Below are 12175 nucleotides of genomic sequence, written 5' to 3' on the forward strand. Positions count from 1 at the left end.
ATTTTGGTCACAACAATTCAACAAGTCTGTGGGAAGTTTCAAACATTCCCTCTTCTTCCTGTCTTCTTCTGAGCCATTCAAACTGTTCTAACCTCTGCCCATTACCAAGTTACAAAATTGCTTCCACATTTTCAGATATCTTTATAGCAATGCCCCACTCCTGGTACCAATTTTCTGTATTAGTCCATTCCCACATTGCTTTAAAGAACTACCTGAGAATGGGTAATTTATAATGAAAAGAGGTTTAATTGGCTCATGGTTCCACAGGTTGTACAGGAGGCATGGCTGGGGAGGGCTCAGGAAACTTACAATCATGGTGGAAGAAGAAGGGGAAGCAGGCACGTCTTCACATGGGGAAGCAGGAGAGAGAGGGCAAAGGTGGAATGCAACACATTTTTAAACAACCAGATCTCATGAGAACTCACTATCATGAGAACAGCAAGGGGGAAATCCACCCCCATGATTCAATCACCCCCCCACCAGGCCCCTCCTTCAATGCTTGGGATTCCAATTCGACATGAGATTTGGGTGGGGACACAGAGCCAAACCATATCACTATTCAAAGGAAAAGACGTTATTATATGAAGAAGACACATGCACACGTATGTTTACTGCATCAAGGTTCACAATTGCAAAGATATGGAACCAACATAAGTGCCCATCAACCAGTGAGTGGATAAAGAAAATGTGGTATACATACAGCATGGAATAGTACTCAGCCATAAAAAGGAGTAAAATAAAGTCTTTTGTAGCAACTTGAAGGGAGCTGAAGGCCATTATTCTAAGTGAAGTAACTCAGGAATGGAAAACCAAATACCATATTTTCCCACTTATAAGTGGGAGCTAAGCTATGAATATGCAAAAGCATACAGAGTGTTATAATGGACTTTGGAGACCCCAAAAGGAGAGGGTAGGAGAAGTCTGTGGGATTAAAAACTACATATTGAGTACAACATACACTACTTGGGTGATGAGTGCACTAAAATCTCAAAATTCACCACTATATAATTCATCCATATAACCAAAACCCACTTGTACCCCAAAAGCCACTGAAATTTTAAAAAAATGTTTAAAAAAGGAAGAAAGACACACGGTAGGCATTCTTTAAATGTGGAAAGAATGGCTAAGGGAAGCAAGAATAATGTGAGAATAAGCACAGAGTAGCAGTGAATGTGGTATACATAGGGAAAGTGGAGGAACAGGGTGTCCAGAGACACGGGCTCTCTGTACTGATTGTGCAGAAACCGGAGTTAACTCACAATTTTCAGTGGCACTAGCACTGTCAAGTGTTTTGTTTGTTTTTTCACCCAAGAAAGGAAGATGTTCAGACTACAGATTGTGGTCAAGAAATTATATATTTTAGGTGAACAAACAGCGAGGTTTGGACATGAAGGAAGGCACATACACTGCACAGAGAAACAGATCTTCCCAACTCTAAAATTTAGACGTTTATATGGGAAATTTGGCTGGGCAGTCTAAGTGGAGGAAGATTAAAAAGGACTTGGAAAATCAAAAGGGTTTCCTGCCTTCATGATGCTGTGAGGCATTGTGCCCCAGAGTGAAAACTGCATTTTTGTGAGTTGGTGTGGCAGGCTTGGAATATCACCTCTTTCAGCAGCTCACTCAGGTCTGGCGAGGGCTATTTGTACCTCACTGAGGGCTTCTCTCCAAGAAAGCCCTGAATCCTTTTCCTCCTTGTTCCTGCAGATTCACTGTAGGACACTTTTTGAAGCAAGAACGTGCATTTTCCCCCTGGCGCTCTGCAGCGGTTCTCAGAGCCCAGTGTTACTCACATAGGTGGGACTGCTCTCAGTTCAGAGAGCCCTGGGACACTTAAGACGAAAAGTCCCTGGAAGTCAGCAAACAGCCATCTGTCAGTCTGGCATCGATTTACTAAAAGTGACTTCTAGGGTATTCTAAACCACTTTTAAAAAACAAATTAGTCACTTCGACTTCCTCACCCCTCAAGAGATAGGAAGGCAGCAGTGGAGTGCTTGCTCAGGAGCTGTATTTATTTAGCGATTAGCCTAGCACTTTGATTTTAGGGCAAAAGCGAGCCAGACAGTGCGGCAGACGTAAGGATCAAAAAGGCCACCTATCATTCGCCGGGGACGCCTGCCTCCTTACCCTGATAACGTAACTATTTCTCTGCATCGGATTTTAGTTTTTGTGTTTTTGTTTTGTTTTATTGTGTTTAATCACTCCAAGTATCCCATCCATTATTTGAAGCGGGCTCGGAGGAAACGTGCCGCATCCTCCAGTCCTTGTGCGTCTGTTTAGGTCTCTCCGAAGCAGGTCCCTCTCGACTCTTAGATCTGGGTCTCCAGGACGCATGAAGGGGTAAGGGTGTGGGGGTCCCCTATTCGGGCGCGCGGAGCTGAGCGCTGAATCCTCCCGGCGGAGGCTCAGTGGGAGCCGAGAACTCGCCAGCACCGCGCGCTGCCTGCCGCCTCCCAGCCCAGGACTTGGGAAAGGAGGGAGGGGACAAGTGGAGGGAAAGTGGGGCCGGGCGGGGGGTGCCTGGGAAGTTAGGCTGCGCTGACGTCACTGGGCGCGCAATTCGGGCTGGAGCGCTTTAAAAAACGAGCGTGCAAGCAGAGATGCTGCTCCACACCGCTCAGGCCGCGAGCAGCAGCAAGGCGCACCGCCACTGTCGCCGCTGCAGCCAGGGCTGCTCGGAAGGCCGGCGTGGCGGCAACCGGCACCTCAGTCCCTGCCGCGCTTCTCCTCGCCGCCCACGCCGGAGGGGGCAGGAACGCGGCGCCTGGCGCTGCAGACCCCCGCTGAGTTGCAGAAGCCCACGGAGCGGCGCCCGGCGCGCCACGGCCCGTAGCAGTCGGGTGCTGCCCTCTGCCCGCGTCCGGCTCGTGGCCTCCTACTTCGGGCACCATGGACACCTCCCGGCTCGGTGTGCTCCTGTCCTTGCCTGTGCTGCTGCAGCTGGCGGCCGGGGGCAGCTCGCCCAGATCTGGTGCGTTGCTGCGGGGCTGCCCCACACACTGTCATTGCGAGCCCGACGGCAGGATGTTGCTCAGGGTGGACTGCTCCGACCTAGGGCTCTCGGAGCTGCCTTCCAACCTCAGCGTCTTCACCTCCTACCTGTAAGTACTTCCCCACGTCACTCCGGGAGAGAGGCTAACAGGAGAAGGAAGGTTCGTCCAAGGCGAGGCTGGAGGTTCCTTGGCGCCCGCCTGCTCGGGGGGCGGGGGGGAGGAAGGGGGCGAGTTTGTCAAGGGCATCCTGGCCAGGCCTGTTAGGGCCCCCAGAGAAATGCACGTGTCTCGGGGAGTAGCGTGCCGGCACTTTCTGGACCCGCAGAGAAATGGCTTCGAGTGCAACCCGGGAAAGCGCTGCTGCGCCGCAGCTTCCCAGTCCAGCGCTAGAAACATCGCAGGGCGAATTCCTGCAAATGCAGGCATTTGCATGCGGAGTGGGCATTTGTGACCCAGAGCCTGGTACCCAAAGGCAGGCTGCCATCTGGTCCCCGCCCCAACCGCCTCTCTGTGTCTAGTCGCATTCCACGAAAAGAAGGTCTGTAGAAAGTTTCCCCAAAGGAGAAACAACTTGCCCAGCTCCAAAGGGTTTTTAATCTGCATCCCTTGCACGGTGACGTGATGTAACTTTTACTTTTTTTCCTCTTTTCCTCTCTTCCTTCCTCCCTTCTGCCTTCCTTCCCTCTCTCCTTTCTTTTTATTTTCTTTCTTTTTTAACGGCGTGATTAAAATGTGGCAACCACAAACCCCGATTAGAGCTGCCAGAACGTTATCTTTACCTTTGGCTGCCCGCGCCGCGCTTTGAAGTGGCCGCGGCCGCTGTGTAATCTTTAACCATCTCTTCCCCCGGGGAGGAAAGGGGAAGTGGGCTGAAGGCTGTTGGGCTGGTAAACAGCGGCACCGACACCCAAAGGGAGACCTGAAGCTCTCTATCATCCCTGGGGGATTCTCCCACCCCTTCTCTCCCCCACTGCAACTTCCAAAGCCCTGAAGCAGCGGCTCATTGCATAATTTTTTCTGTGGAAAACCCAGGCCCGAAGGTAACAGGTGGTTGGGTGAACGCGGTGACCCAGGAGGAACCCTATTCTTGGAGACCAAAGCGACTACTCTCTCCACCCCCGTGCAAAGCATCTGCTTCATTCCTTCCAGCAGAGAGACCAGGTTCTAGGCCACTCTGGGAAACAGGTGCTCCTTACCACAAGGTGAAACATTTAGGTTTTAGTTCAAGACATTGCAGCGAGCCCACCCCAAGCCCATGCAATCCCAGTTTTCGGCTTCTCTGATGTACCTTGGCAAGAGAGAGTTGGGATGTTTGTGAACCAGTTCTTCCATCTGCTTAGTTGTTTTCTGGAGGGAAGAAACATGAAGAGGCTTGCACAACATTTTCCACTAGGTAGTGATTCTTTTTCTGGAGACAGAGTGAGGAAGAAAAAAATATCTTTTACTTGCTTTAATATTGTCTTTAAAGAAAGGTACCATCCTGCTAGATTTTAGGATTGGTAGATGGCAGGTCGCCTCCTCCTCTACCATAAAGCTATTTTGACTGCTTTTTCTTTTTTATCTGAAAGAATGTTAAAACTATTTTTCCCACCAAGTTTCCCTTCAATTGCACTCGTGCATGTGGTAGTGATATTGTTCCAGGAATGGAAATCTCTCCTAAATGATCATGCTCTCAGAATTCACATTTCCTCCTCCTGAACAGCTATCTCCACTACAAAGCAAAATACTCATCCCCAACCACTCTAGTTTAACTGCTAAAGTCAGTGTTGCACGGATCCCACGCTCTCCAATGCAGTGAATTTCTGAGACCAGTTTGGCAATTTTGCTTAACAGCCTATAACTCCTCTTCCCCATCACCCTGAAGAAGTTTGACTGTATGCAAGGGAGGTGTGCAGTACCCCCAAACACTTAACCTACCATTTAAATCATACATTCATTATAAAATATGTTTAAGAATACAGAAAATAAGCTTACGAATAGTTCCAGATTGCTTTCTTCTCTCACTTGAAAGAACAAACATTTGTCAGGCTTCCGTTACAAAAAGTTGGCATAAAATTCTGCTTTAAACCATTTCCCACATACCTCAAATGCATTTAACTGTGTCCTCCATGTGCTCAGGAGAACTTACTGCCACCTACTGCCAATGTTCCCTATCTATCTATCTATATTATAGATAACCTCTTGAAGTTAAGATACTATTAGGAAATTAAATGCCATATTATTCTCATGTTATGTGATGACAGCCTGTACCTTGGCCTAAGAAGACATTTTCCCAGTGCCCTATGAAATATTAAACTCAGAGTGTCTGTAAAAAGTGATACAGTAAATGTTAAATACTTATTTCTAATGCAACACAGTTCAGGGAATATGAATGCTGAATATAGAAGGCAGTCCTGAAGTAAATAACCAATGTGGTGTTCTATATAATGTGTGATTTCATAATTTGGTGTCCTTATATACTAAAAAATGCCAGGGCCCATGGGATGCCCTTTGAGCAGGTGTTGAGGGTTTGGGGGCTTTGTTGGTTTTTTTACAACCACAGGAATGCTGTGCAGACATTAAGGGTAGATGATGCCCTCTTTTGGTTACACCTAGTATTCTCTGACCATTTCTGTCTTCACTTGTGCAGCCAAAACATAAAAGATGAATTTTGATTTATTCATATTCAAATAAATGAGTATGTGTTCTACTGAGTTTCTTATTTGAAGGAATAACTTCCCTTTGATGTTGAAAGGGAACACAAAGTTATAGCTCCACTCCACTGGGGCCCAGTAGAATTTAAGCCTTGATGAAAAAGTTGCAGTGTACAAAGACTGATGTGGTAAAAAGCCAGGACTACTATCTTTTATTATTTGTAAGAGGTTATCATCATTTATTTAGTCAAAATGTTATCTCCCAATCCCCCTCAAAAAAAGAACAAGCATTTCCTTTTCTTCAAACAGATGGATGATGGCAAGTTCCAGCTGTACACATTTGACAAGTAGCTGTACACATTTACCACAATCTGATAGCTGGCTAGTCAGACTTGTAGGTAAAGAAAGTCCTACATCTCTTCACAGAATGCAAGCACTATTTATGTGCCATTTTGTAATCTTTTTTTCCCAGAAAAGCAAAATTTTAAGCCAGTGCAAATATTAATATTGATTCTCTCTTCTTACTGAGCTGCCTTCCACAGTAGGTCTTTAACTGGACCAATAAACCAAGTGAAAACGCTGGAAAAATCTTGATCTTCATCTCTTCTCTCCCCCCGCTCCCCCAGCAAGTGGTTATGGGCTCTGATTTTACTAACAGGGGCTAATAAAGTTTACTTAGCAGAAAATAAGGAACACACCAAGGTTGAGATATAAAAGCAGACAATAATTGTTTACAGCATTTAATACATCTCTATCTACCAGTTATGATCTGTCCTAAATAAACTAGTTCTAGCATCTAATCTTAGTATAGGTAAGTTATTTTAATGCATCAAATGTGGACATTTTTATTAATAGGGTCTTAAAAGTAAACTCCTCTCTGCCACTTTGATGTGTCTGTCATCTAGTTAGTGTGACATTCAGATAGAAAACTAAATCCTAATGAACATCCTAATATAATAAATATACTTTTCTTTATTGGTCCAGAACAGCTATTTTATTTTAAAAAGAAAACTGAGTTTTTCTTTGCTGTTGCTTAAAGGCATTCACATTTCATCCATAAGCAAATTTATGTTATATAAACCAAAGGGACCAAGAGAAAAGATATTTTTTAAATTATATGTAGTTTGGTTACTTTTTCATATGTAACTTTGAAACAAAATTTAATTTTACACATAACTCGTAAAACTAATGTTAATAAGAACGGAACAAAAGCCACAATTAGTTAAATTAGGCACCGCCTTAATATCATAAATGTGTTTTAAGTATTTAAGATGCAGTTTCAAAATGAAAGATCCTTTTTAGAATCTTCTTTGAAAATGAGTTAATATAGTTCTGCTTCTCTTCTTATCATTTCTTAAATAAAAGAAAATGTACTTTAGAAATGATTACAAAAATAGTAACTCTTATAACAGCCTTAACATTTAGATCAATTACAAACATTATACAGTTTGCTCTAAAATGTACTTTTAAAATTGTTTAAAATATAATGATGCCAGTAAATTTTCTTCATTTTAATGAAGTTCTTTCTTTTTCCCCAGGATTCCTGGGGATTTTTTCCATAGTGTTTTTGTTATGGGGTGAATTATTAAAACTAATTGATAATTAGTCTAAGTAATTTTTTAAAGTAGTGAGCTTATTCAAACAATTTTGTGGCATAAATTAAAAATAAATATTACTGAATATATTTAACATACGCATGACAGAGTTGGTGTGACAAGAATGAATTTTTACGTATAATAAACATGATCCTCAGTTGTTTTCTTTCTTCCTTACGCATTTTCCTCAAAGGAAAGGAGTTCTGGTGTAGCAACAAAAGGTAGCAATCATAAATGAGTTAGAAGATCGGAATCAAGAAATAGCCTGTGTAGTTAAACAACATCATGTTTTGGTAATAGACCAGTCACACTTGGATGTGTTTAAAGAAGTTCAGAAACACAAAACTGGTCTATGATTTCTGAGAGTTAAGTATTTTATCTGAACTATTTTATTGTTTTCAGTTTTCAAAATATATATCTATCAAAGGCATAGAAATTTCAGATCAAACAATTAACCCAATAAAGCTATCAAAATTAAAGACATTATAGAATATTTATAATTTTATAACTGATACTTAATTTTGACTTACCTTAGCAAAGCATTTTTTTATATTTCTTCTATCAAATTCATGCGTTTAAGTCATTTTAGCTACAAATTTAAGTATGTTTCTGAATAATCTAAATCACATGCCGTAAGACAGAAATGAAAAACAGTAGTGGGTTGTCCAATAAGCAATTCTGTGAAGTAATGTTTTTGTTTGGTTCAGTTATTATGCAAATTTAGAATAAAGCTAAATGGCACATTTTCTTGTAAACACTTCCCCAATAGATACTTCTGGTAGACTGAAGTCTTCATGAGAAGACAAATTCCTTCCTATAAGATTCAACTTCCTCACTCCAGTTGCAATATTTTCCTTTATAGAGCCTCATTTTGTAGTAGAGAGACGAATCAGACTGGCACTAAAGCCACAACTAGTATATTACATATAAAACAAAATGAGCTGAGTATCTAGTCCTGTTGCTATTTTTGATGTATCTTGGTAGAATTTCACTTGTTAAATCTGCCCATGAGTTCTAGCCCACTGCAACTCTTTTATTCCCAGATCTGTCAGCTTTAATACACACTTTAATTTAACCATTGTAAATAACCAACTACATGCCCAATTTCACCTATGGAACTCTATGCCAAAAGGAGACATTTCACACTCTATAATGTGGAATTTTTAATTAAATTCTCATAATTCAAAACTGATTTTGTTCTCCATAAGTTATATGGTGGGAAGCAGGTCCGTTCTTAGAATCTGTGGCATTTTTCTGTTAAATGGATTAAGCCCAATGGGAATACCTGGCTTGAAACTGGAAGGGAGAAAAACATTAGTCATTTGATTTCAAGAAATGGAATAATATATCTAGTGGTAATGCTAAAAGGCTCTTAACAGGGCATTAGCATTAGTGGAAAACTATTTAAAAGATGTTTCATAAGCAGAAGTGCTTCCATATATCCTCATGTATTACTTCTCTTTTTAAATGTTTAAGTCCGGAATTGGAGACACTGAGATTTACTTGGAGAGTATGCAAAGGAACCAACTCCTGAGCTTGTAAACAACTTCCTGAAAGTCAGACAGAAACACTCCAGGGTTTCATGGTGGGCTCTTTCCTTCAGGGCCTATTCTTCTTATTTGGCTGTGAGCTCCTCCAGGGTAGGGCATTTTCCACTTTGTATCCCAAGTGCCCATACCAATGCCTGGCTCTTAAGGGAGTTCAGTAAATACCGGTAATGTTGAATTGAGTAGAATTGGCTGAACCAGCTGCTGAAATCCCAGTGGCTAATAGGAGTCAGAGAAAGACAGGTGAGAACTACTAGTCCGCAAGTACAAACAACACAAGGCCGCTGGCCACAATTATTGTCCAGCCCCATTTGAAATACAGCTGAATTGTGTTCAGTTTAAATGATGCAATGAGTTGTTTATTTTAACACATGCCATGATTTACATGTATAAATTACTTTATTATTGTCATAGCAATAGTCATAATAACTGATAGTTGTATTGTGTTTCCTAAGTGCTCGGCACTGAATACTTTACTCAGTCATAGGCCCCACAAAGGTACTAAATATTTACTCAGTCAATGCCCCCCTTGTGGTGGGGCAACTTGTGACGTTAGGAATGATAATAGTACCTCTTATTAGGTAAGCTTACTGTAAGCTTATTTCAAGTATTTCCATTGCTCAAAATATTTTTGGACTTCCTTTGAAGTTATCTTCAGGGCCAGTTTACAGCAACCCAAGAAAACAGGCTTTCCAATTTATACTTATGCCTTGTAATCATTTTAATTGGTGCTGAAATATTTTGGCCCATTTTTCTTTTCAGGAACACAATTTATGAAGCCCTAATACCAGAAATATTTTTTCAGGGAATTCCAGAGCAAAATGCAGTTTTCAATTTTCCAAAAATGTGAGCATTACATTATATAGTTTAGGGCCAATATTACAAGTTTAGTAGACATCTTTTTATATATCCATTTTCTTACTACCACAGAAACAACTTTTCTTGTCTCCAAATCAGAGATAAGTTGCAGTAGCTGCCAGAGTATTGTGAAGAGGGATCAATAGATTAGTAACCATCTAGGCAAGAATAAAACTTTTTTCCTATAACCAGATCTATGTGTCAAATTAAGTAGCTGCCTTCTTTGGAACTATTTCTCAGTTCAGAAAGATGTGAACTTTCTTAACAGGCAAATTCGATTTGAGCTTGTATTCACCTTTAAAATGGATGAGATGAGATAAATTGTTGTCACAAAGGTATCATAATGTTATTCATTTGATTCACAGTAGAAAATTGTTTCAAAGTTTTATCAAATCCCCCAACATATTTTTAAACTACACATGGTTTAACCATTAGACAATTAGTGATACAGACTTATGTGTCAATTAGAAATCTGGATAAGTCATAGAAAAGTCCCCTCCTTCAAACAATGAAAAACCTTTTCTGAACTATGCATTTAATTTCCTCAGTCCTTTAATTCCGCTTATTAACCTGATATACATTAATCATTTATTGTATTACAAAGTCAACAGAAAAAAACACTACTGATGTTTAGAAAAATTAGGATATGTTTGGGGTACAGTCTCTAGAATGTTTTAAAATAGTACTCTCATACTCCAGCTTTTTACTGACTTAACAATTTAAAATTATTCGACAATCTCTAATTTTCAAATGTCCTATTTTTTCTATATGCACATTTTCCACACACTCATTTTATCCTTCTTGCCTTCAGAAGGAGTGTTTGCTTCTTCTTCAAACAAGGACTGTGACGGCCAAGGGGGAAGAAAGTGTCTCATGCACACAATAACACACACACCAACAACAAACAATTCCTTTTGTGCCACTTGCTTGGCAGAAATGATACAAACGTTGGCAGGGCATAGCCGTGGAGGGCCGACCCTTTACAAGGGAGAGACTGTGGAACTGGCTGCTTGAAGGCACCTTCAGTTCGGTTCAGAAACTGAAATGCAGAAGACAATCGTCCTGGCAAAGGGAGCCCAACTCCAGCTGAGAACGCGTGCATGGAGCTGACCTCCCCCCTCAGCCTGCCAAGCGAGATTAAGCTTTCCTCAAGTGGTCCCTTGTTAGCCTGTCCTTTTTTCCGTGTTGCTCATCTTTCACAACCAGAAGCCAAGTGTTTCAAACTGTTCCTCAGTTTGCAGCCAAATTCCTTTATTTCTCCCTTCCTCCTCCTTGTCTCCCTCACACACACACAAACGCACACACACACACAACTGTGGTGACTAACCTTACATGCGTGCCTTCTTTTCAAAGCCTACACTGAGAAAATAACCTTAGAATATTTAAGTTTCACTAAAACACTGGTAAATACTTTTGTTCTCCCTTTTTCTTGAAACCTTGATTAAGTGGAGCAGAGACCTCTACAAAAGATGTCGATTTGTAAAAATAACCTTTCTTTGATCAAAAAAGCCACAAAAGTGTACTTCTCAGGAAAGTAGAAAACCACACATGATCTCAAGTGGAAAAAATATAAAGAATTTGCTGAATTTTTAACCTTAGTACATAACAAGGATATTATTTTAAAGTTGGTTGGTTAATGTGGGCTGTGTTAGAACTTCCAATGTGTTGTGTTTGGGTTTATGCAATGTTATTTTAATGAGTTTATTGGTTCGATGCACAAAACATCACATGGTGCTTGAAGGTTTTAGGTTATAAATTTTCTTGTGAGGCACTTACTTGAAGGAACTCTGTTACATAATCAATTGGTCCTTAAATCTTACTGCACAAAATATAACCTTTCAGTTTCTTACATATGTGATGATTATTATGTGATTATGAAAACCAAATAAAAATTTCCATAGAAGATGTTATATTCCTTAATGAACTATTTTGTATATATATTGACGTTTTCACAATAAACATTTATTTCACAGTATCTGTTGAGCGAATCTACAAAGTGAATTTGGAGTCTTCTAGAAAAGACCGAGAATAAAGAATCTTCCTCTTTATTTTGTCTTTGTACTTCCTGTCCTGAAGGGACCCTTAGCAGACATGCCTGCATTTGGCAATAGGCCTACTCTATCATTGTTACAGTGTTAACTGTACAATAGAGAAAAGCCTAGAAAAAGAATGGCAAGAGAGGTGGAAGGGCTAACGGAAGAAATTTGCTACCCAAGGGACAGTGCTGACGGAACTGAGAGACTGTGAGTTACTGGACTCCACTAGACACCTGTTCCCAGGGGATACACTTCTCCTGTGTCTCTCTTTGCCTTTCTCCATCCCTTGCTTCAAGATAGTATCAGAGAACTGAAAGGATGCCTTTTCCATATCTCAGACACTTTCCCCACCAAGGGCTTCAAACTAGAAGATGAAGGGAAGTTTAGAAAAAGGAGTCCTTGGGATTTAAGTATCAACTCCAGTCACCAAAATTGGGGTCTCTGATTTTAATTTGGAAAAGCTACATTACTCTTCCTGTGGTAGAAGATCTTAACTCATGCACAGCCCCTGTT

General features: G+C 41.0%; 1 protein-coding gene across 3 annotated transcripts in view; it reads left to right on the forward strand.

Moving 5' to 3' along the window:
• Positions 1-2605: 2605 nt before the first annotated feature.
• LGR5 (leucine rich repeat containing G protein-coupled receptor 5) overlaps positions 2606-12175 on the forward strand; it is a 149497-nt gene continuing 139927 nt past the window's right edge. For all 3 annotated transcript variants that reach the window (XM_032170741.2, XM_032170742.1, XM_032170743.1), the window contains exon 1: positions 2606-3101. In XM_032170741.2, coding sequence (XP_032026632.1) covers positions 2890-3101 — 212 coding nt within the window. In that variant the 5' untranslated portion in view covers positions 2606-2889. The remainder of the gene's footprint in view (positions 3102-12175) is intronic.

This window comes from Hylobates moloch, unplaced genomic scaffold (genome assembly GCF_009828535.3).
Source record: "Hylobates moloch isolate HMO894 unplaced genomic scaffold, HMol_V3 SCAFFOLD_12, whole genome shotgun sequence".
Classification (NCBI taxonomy): domain Eukaryota; kingdom Metazoa; phylum Chordata; class Mammalia; order Primates; family Hylobatidae; genus Hylobates; species Hylobates moloch.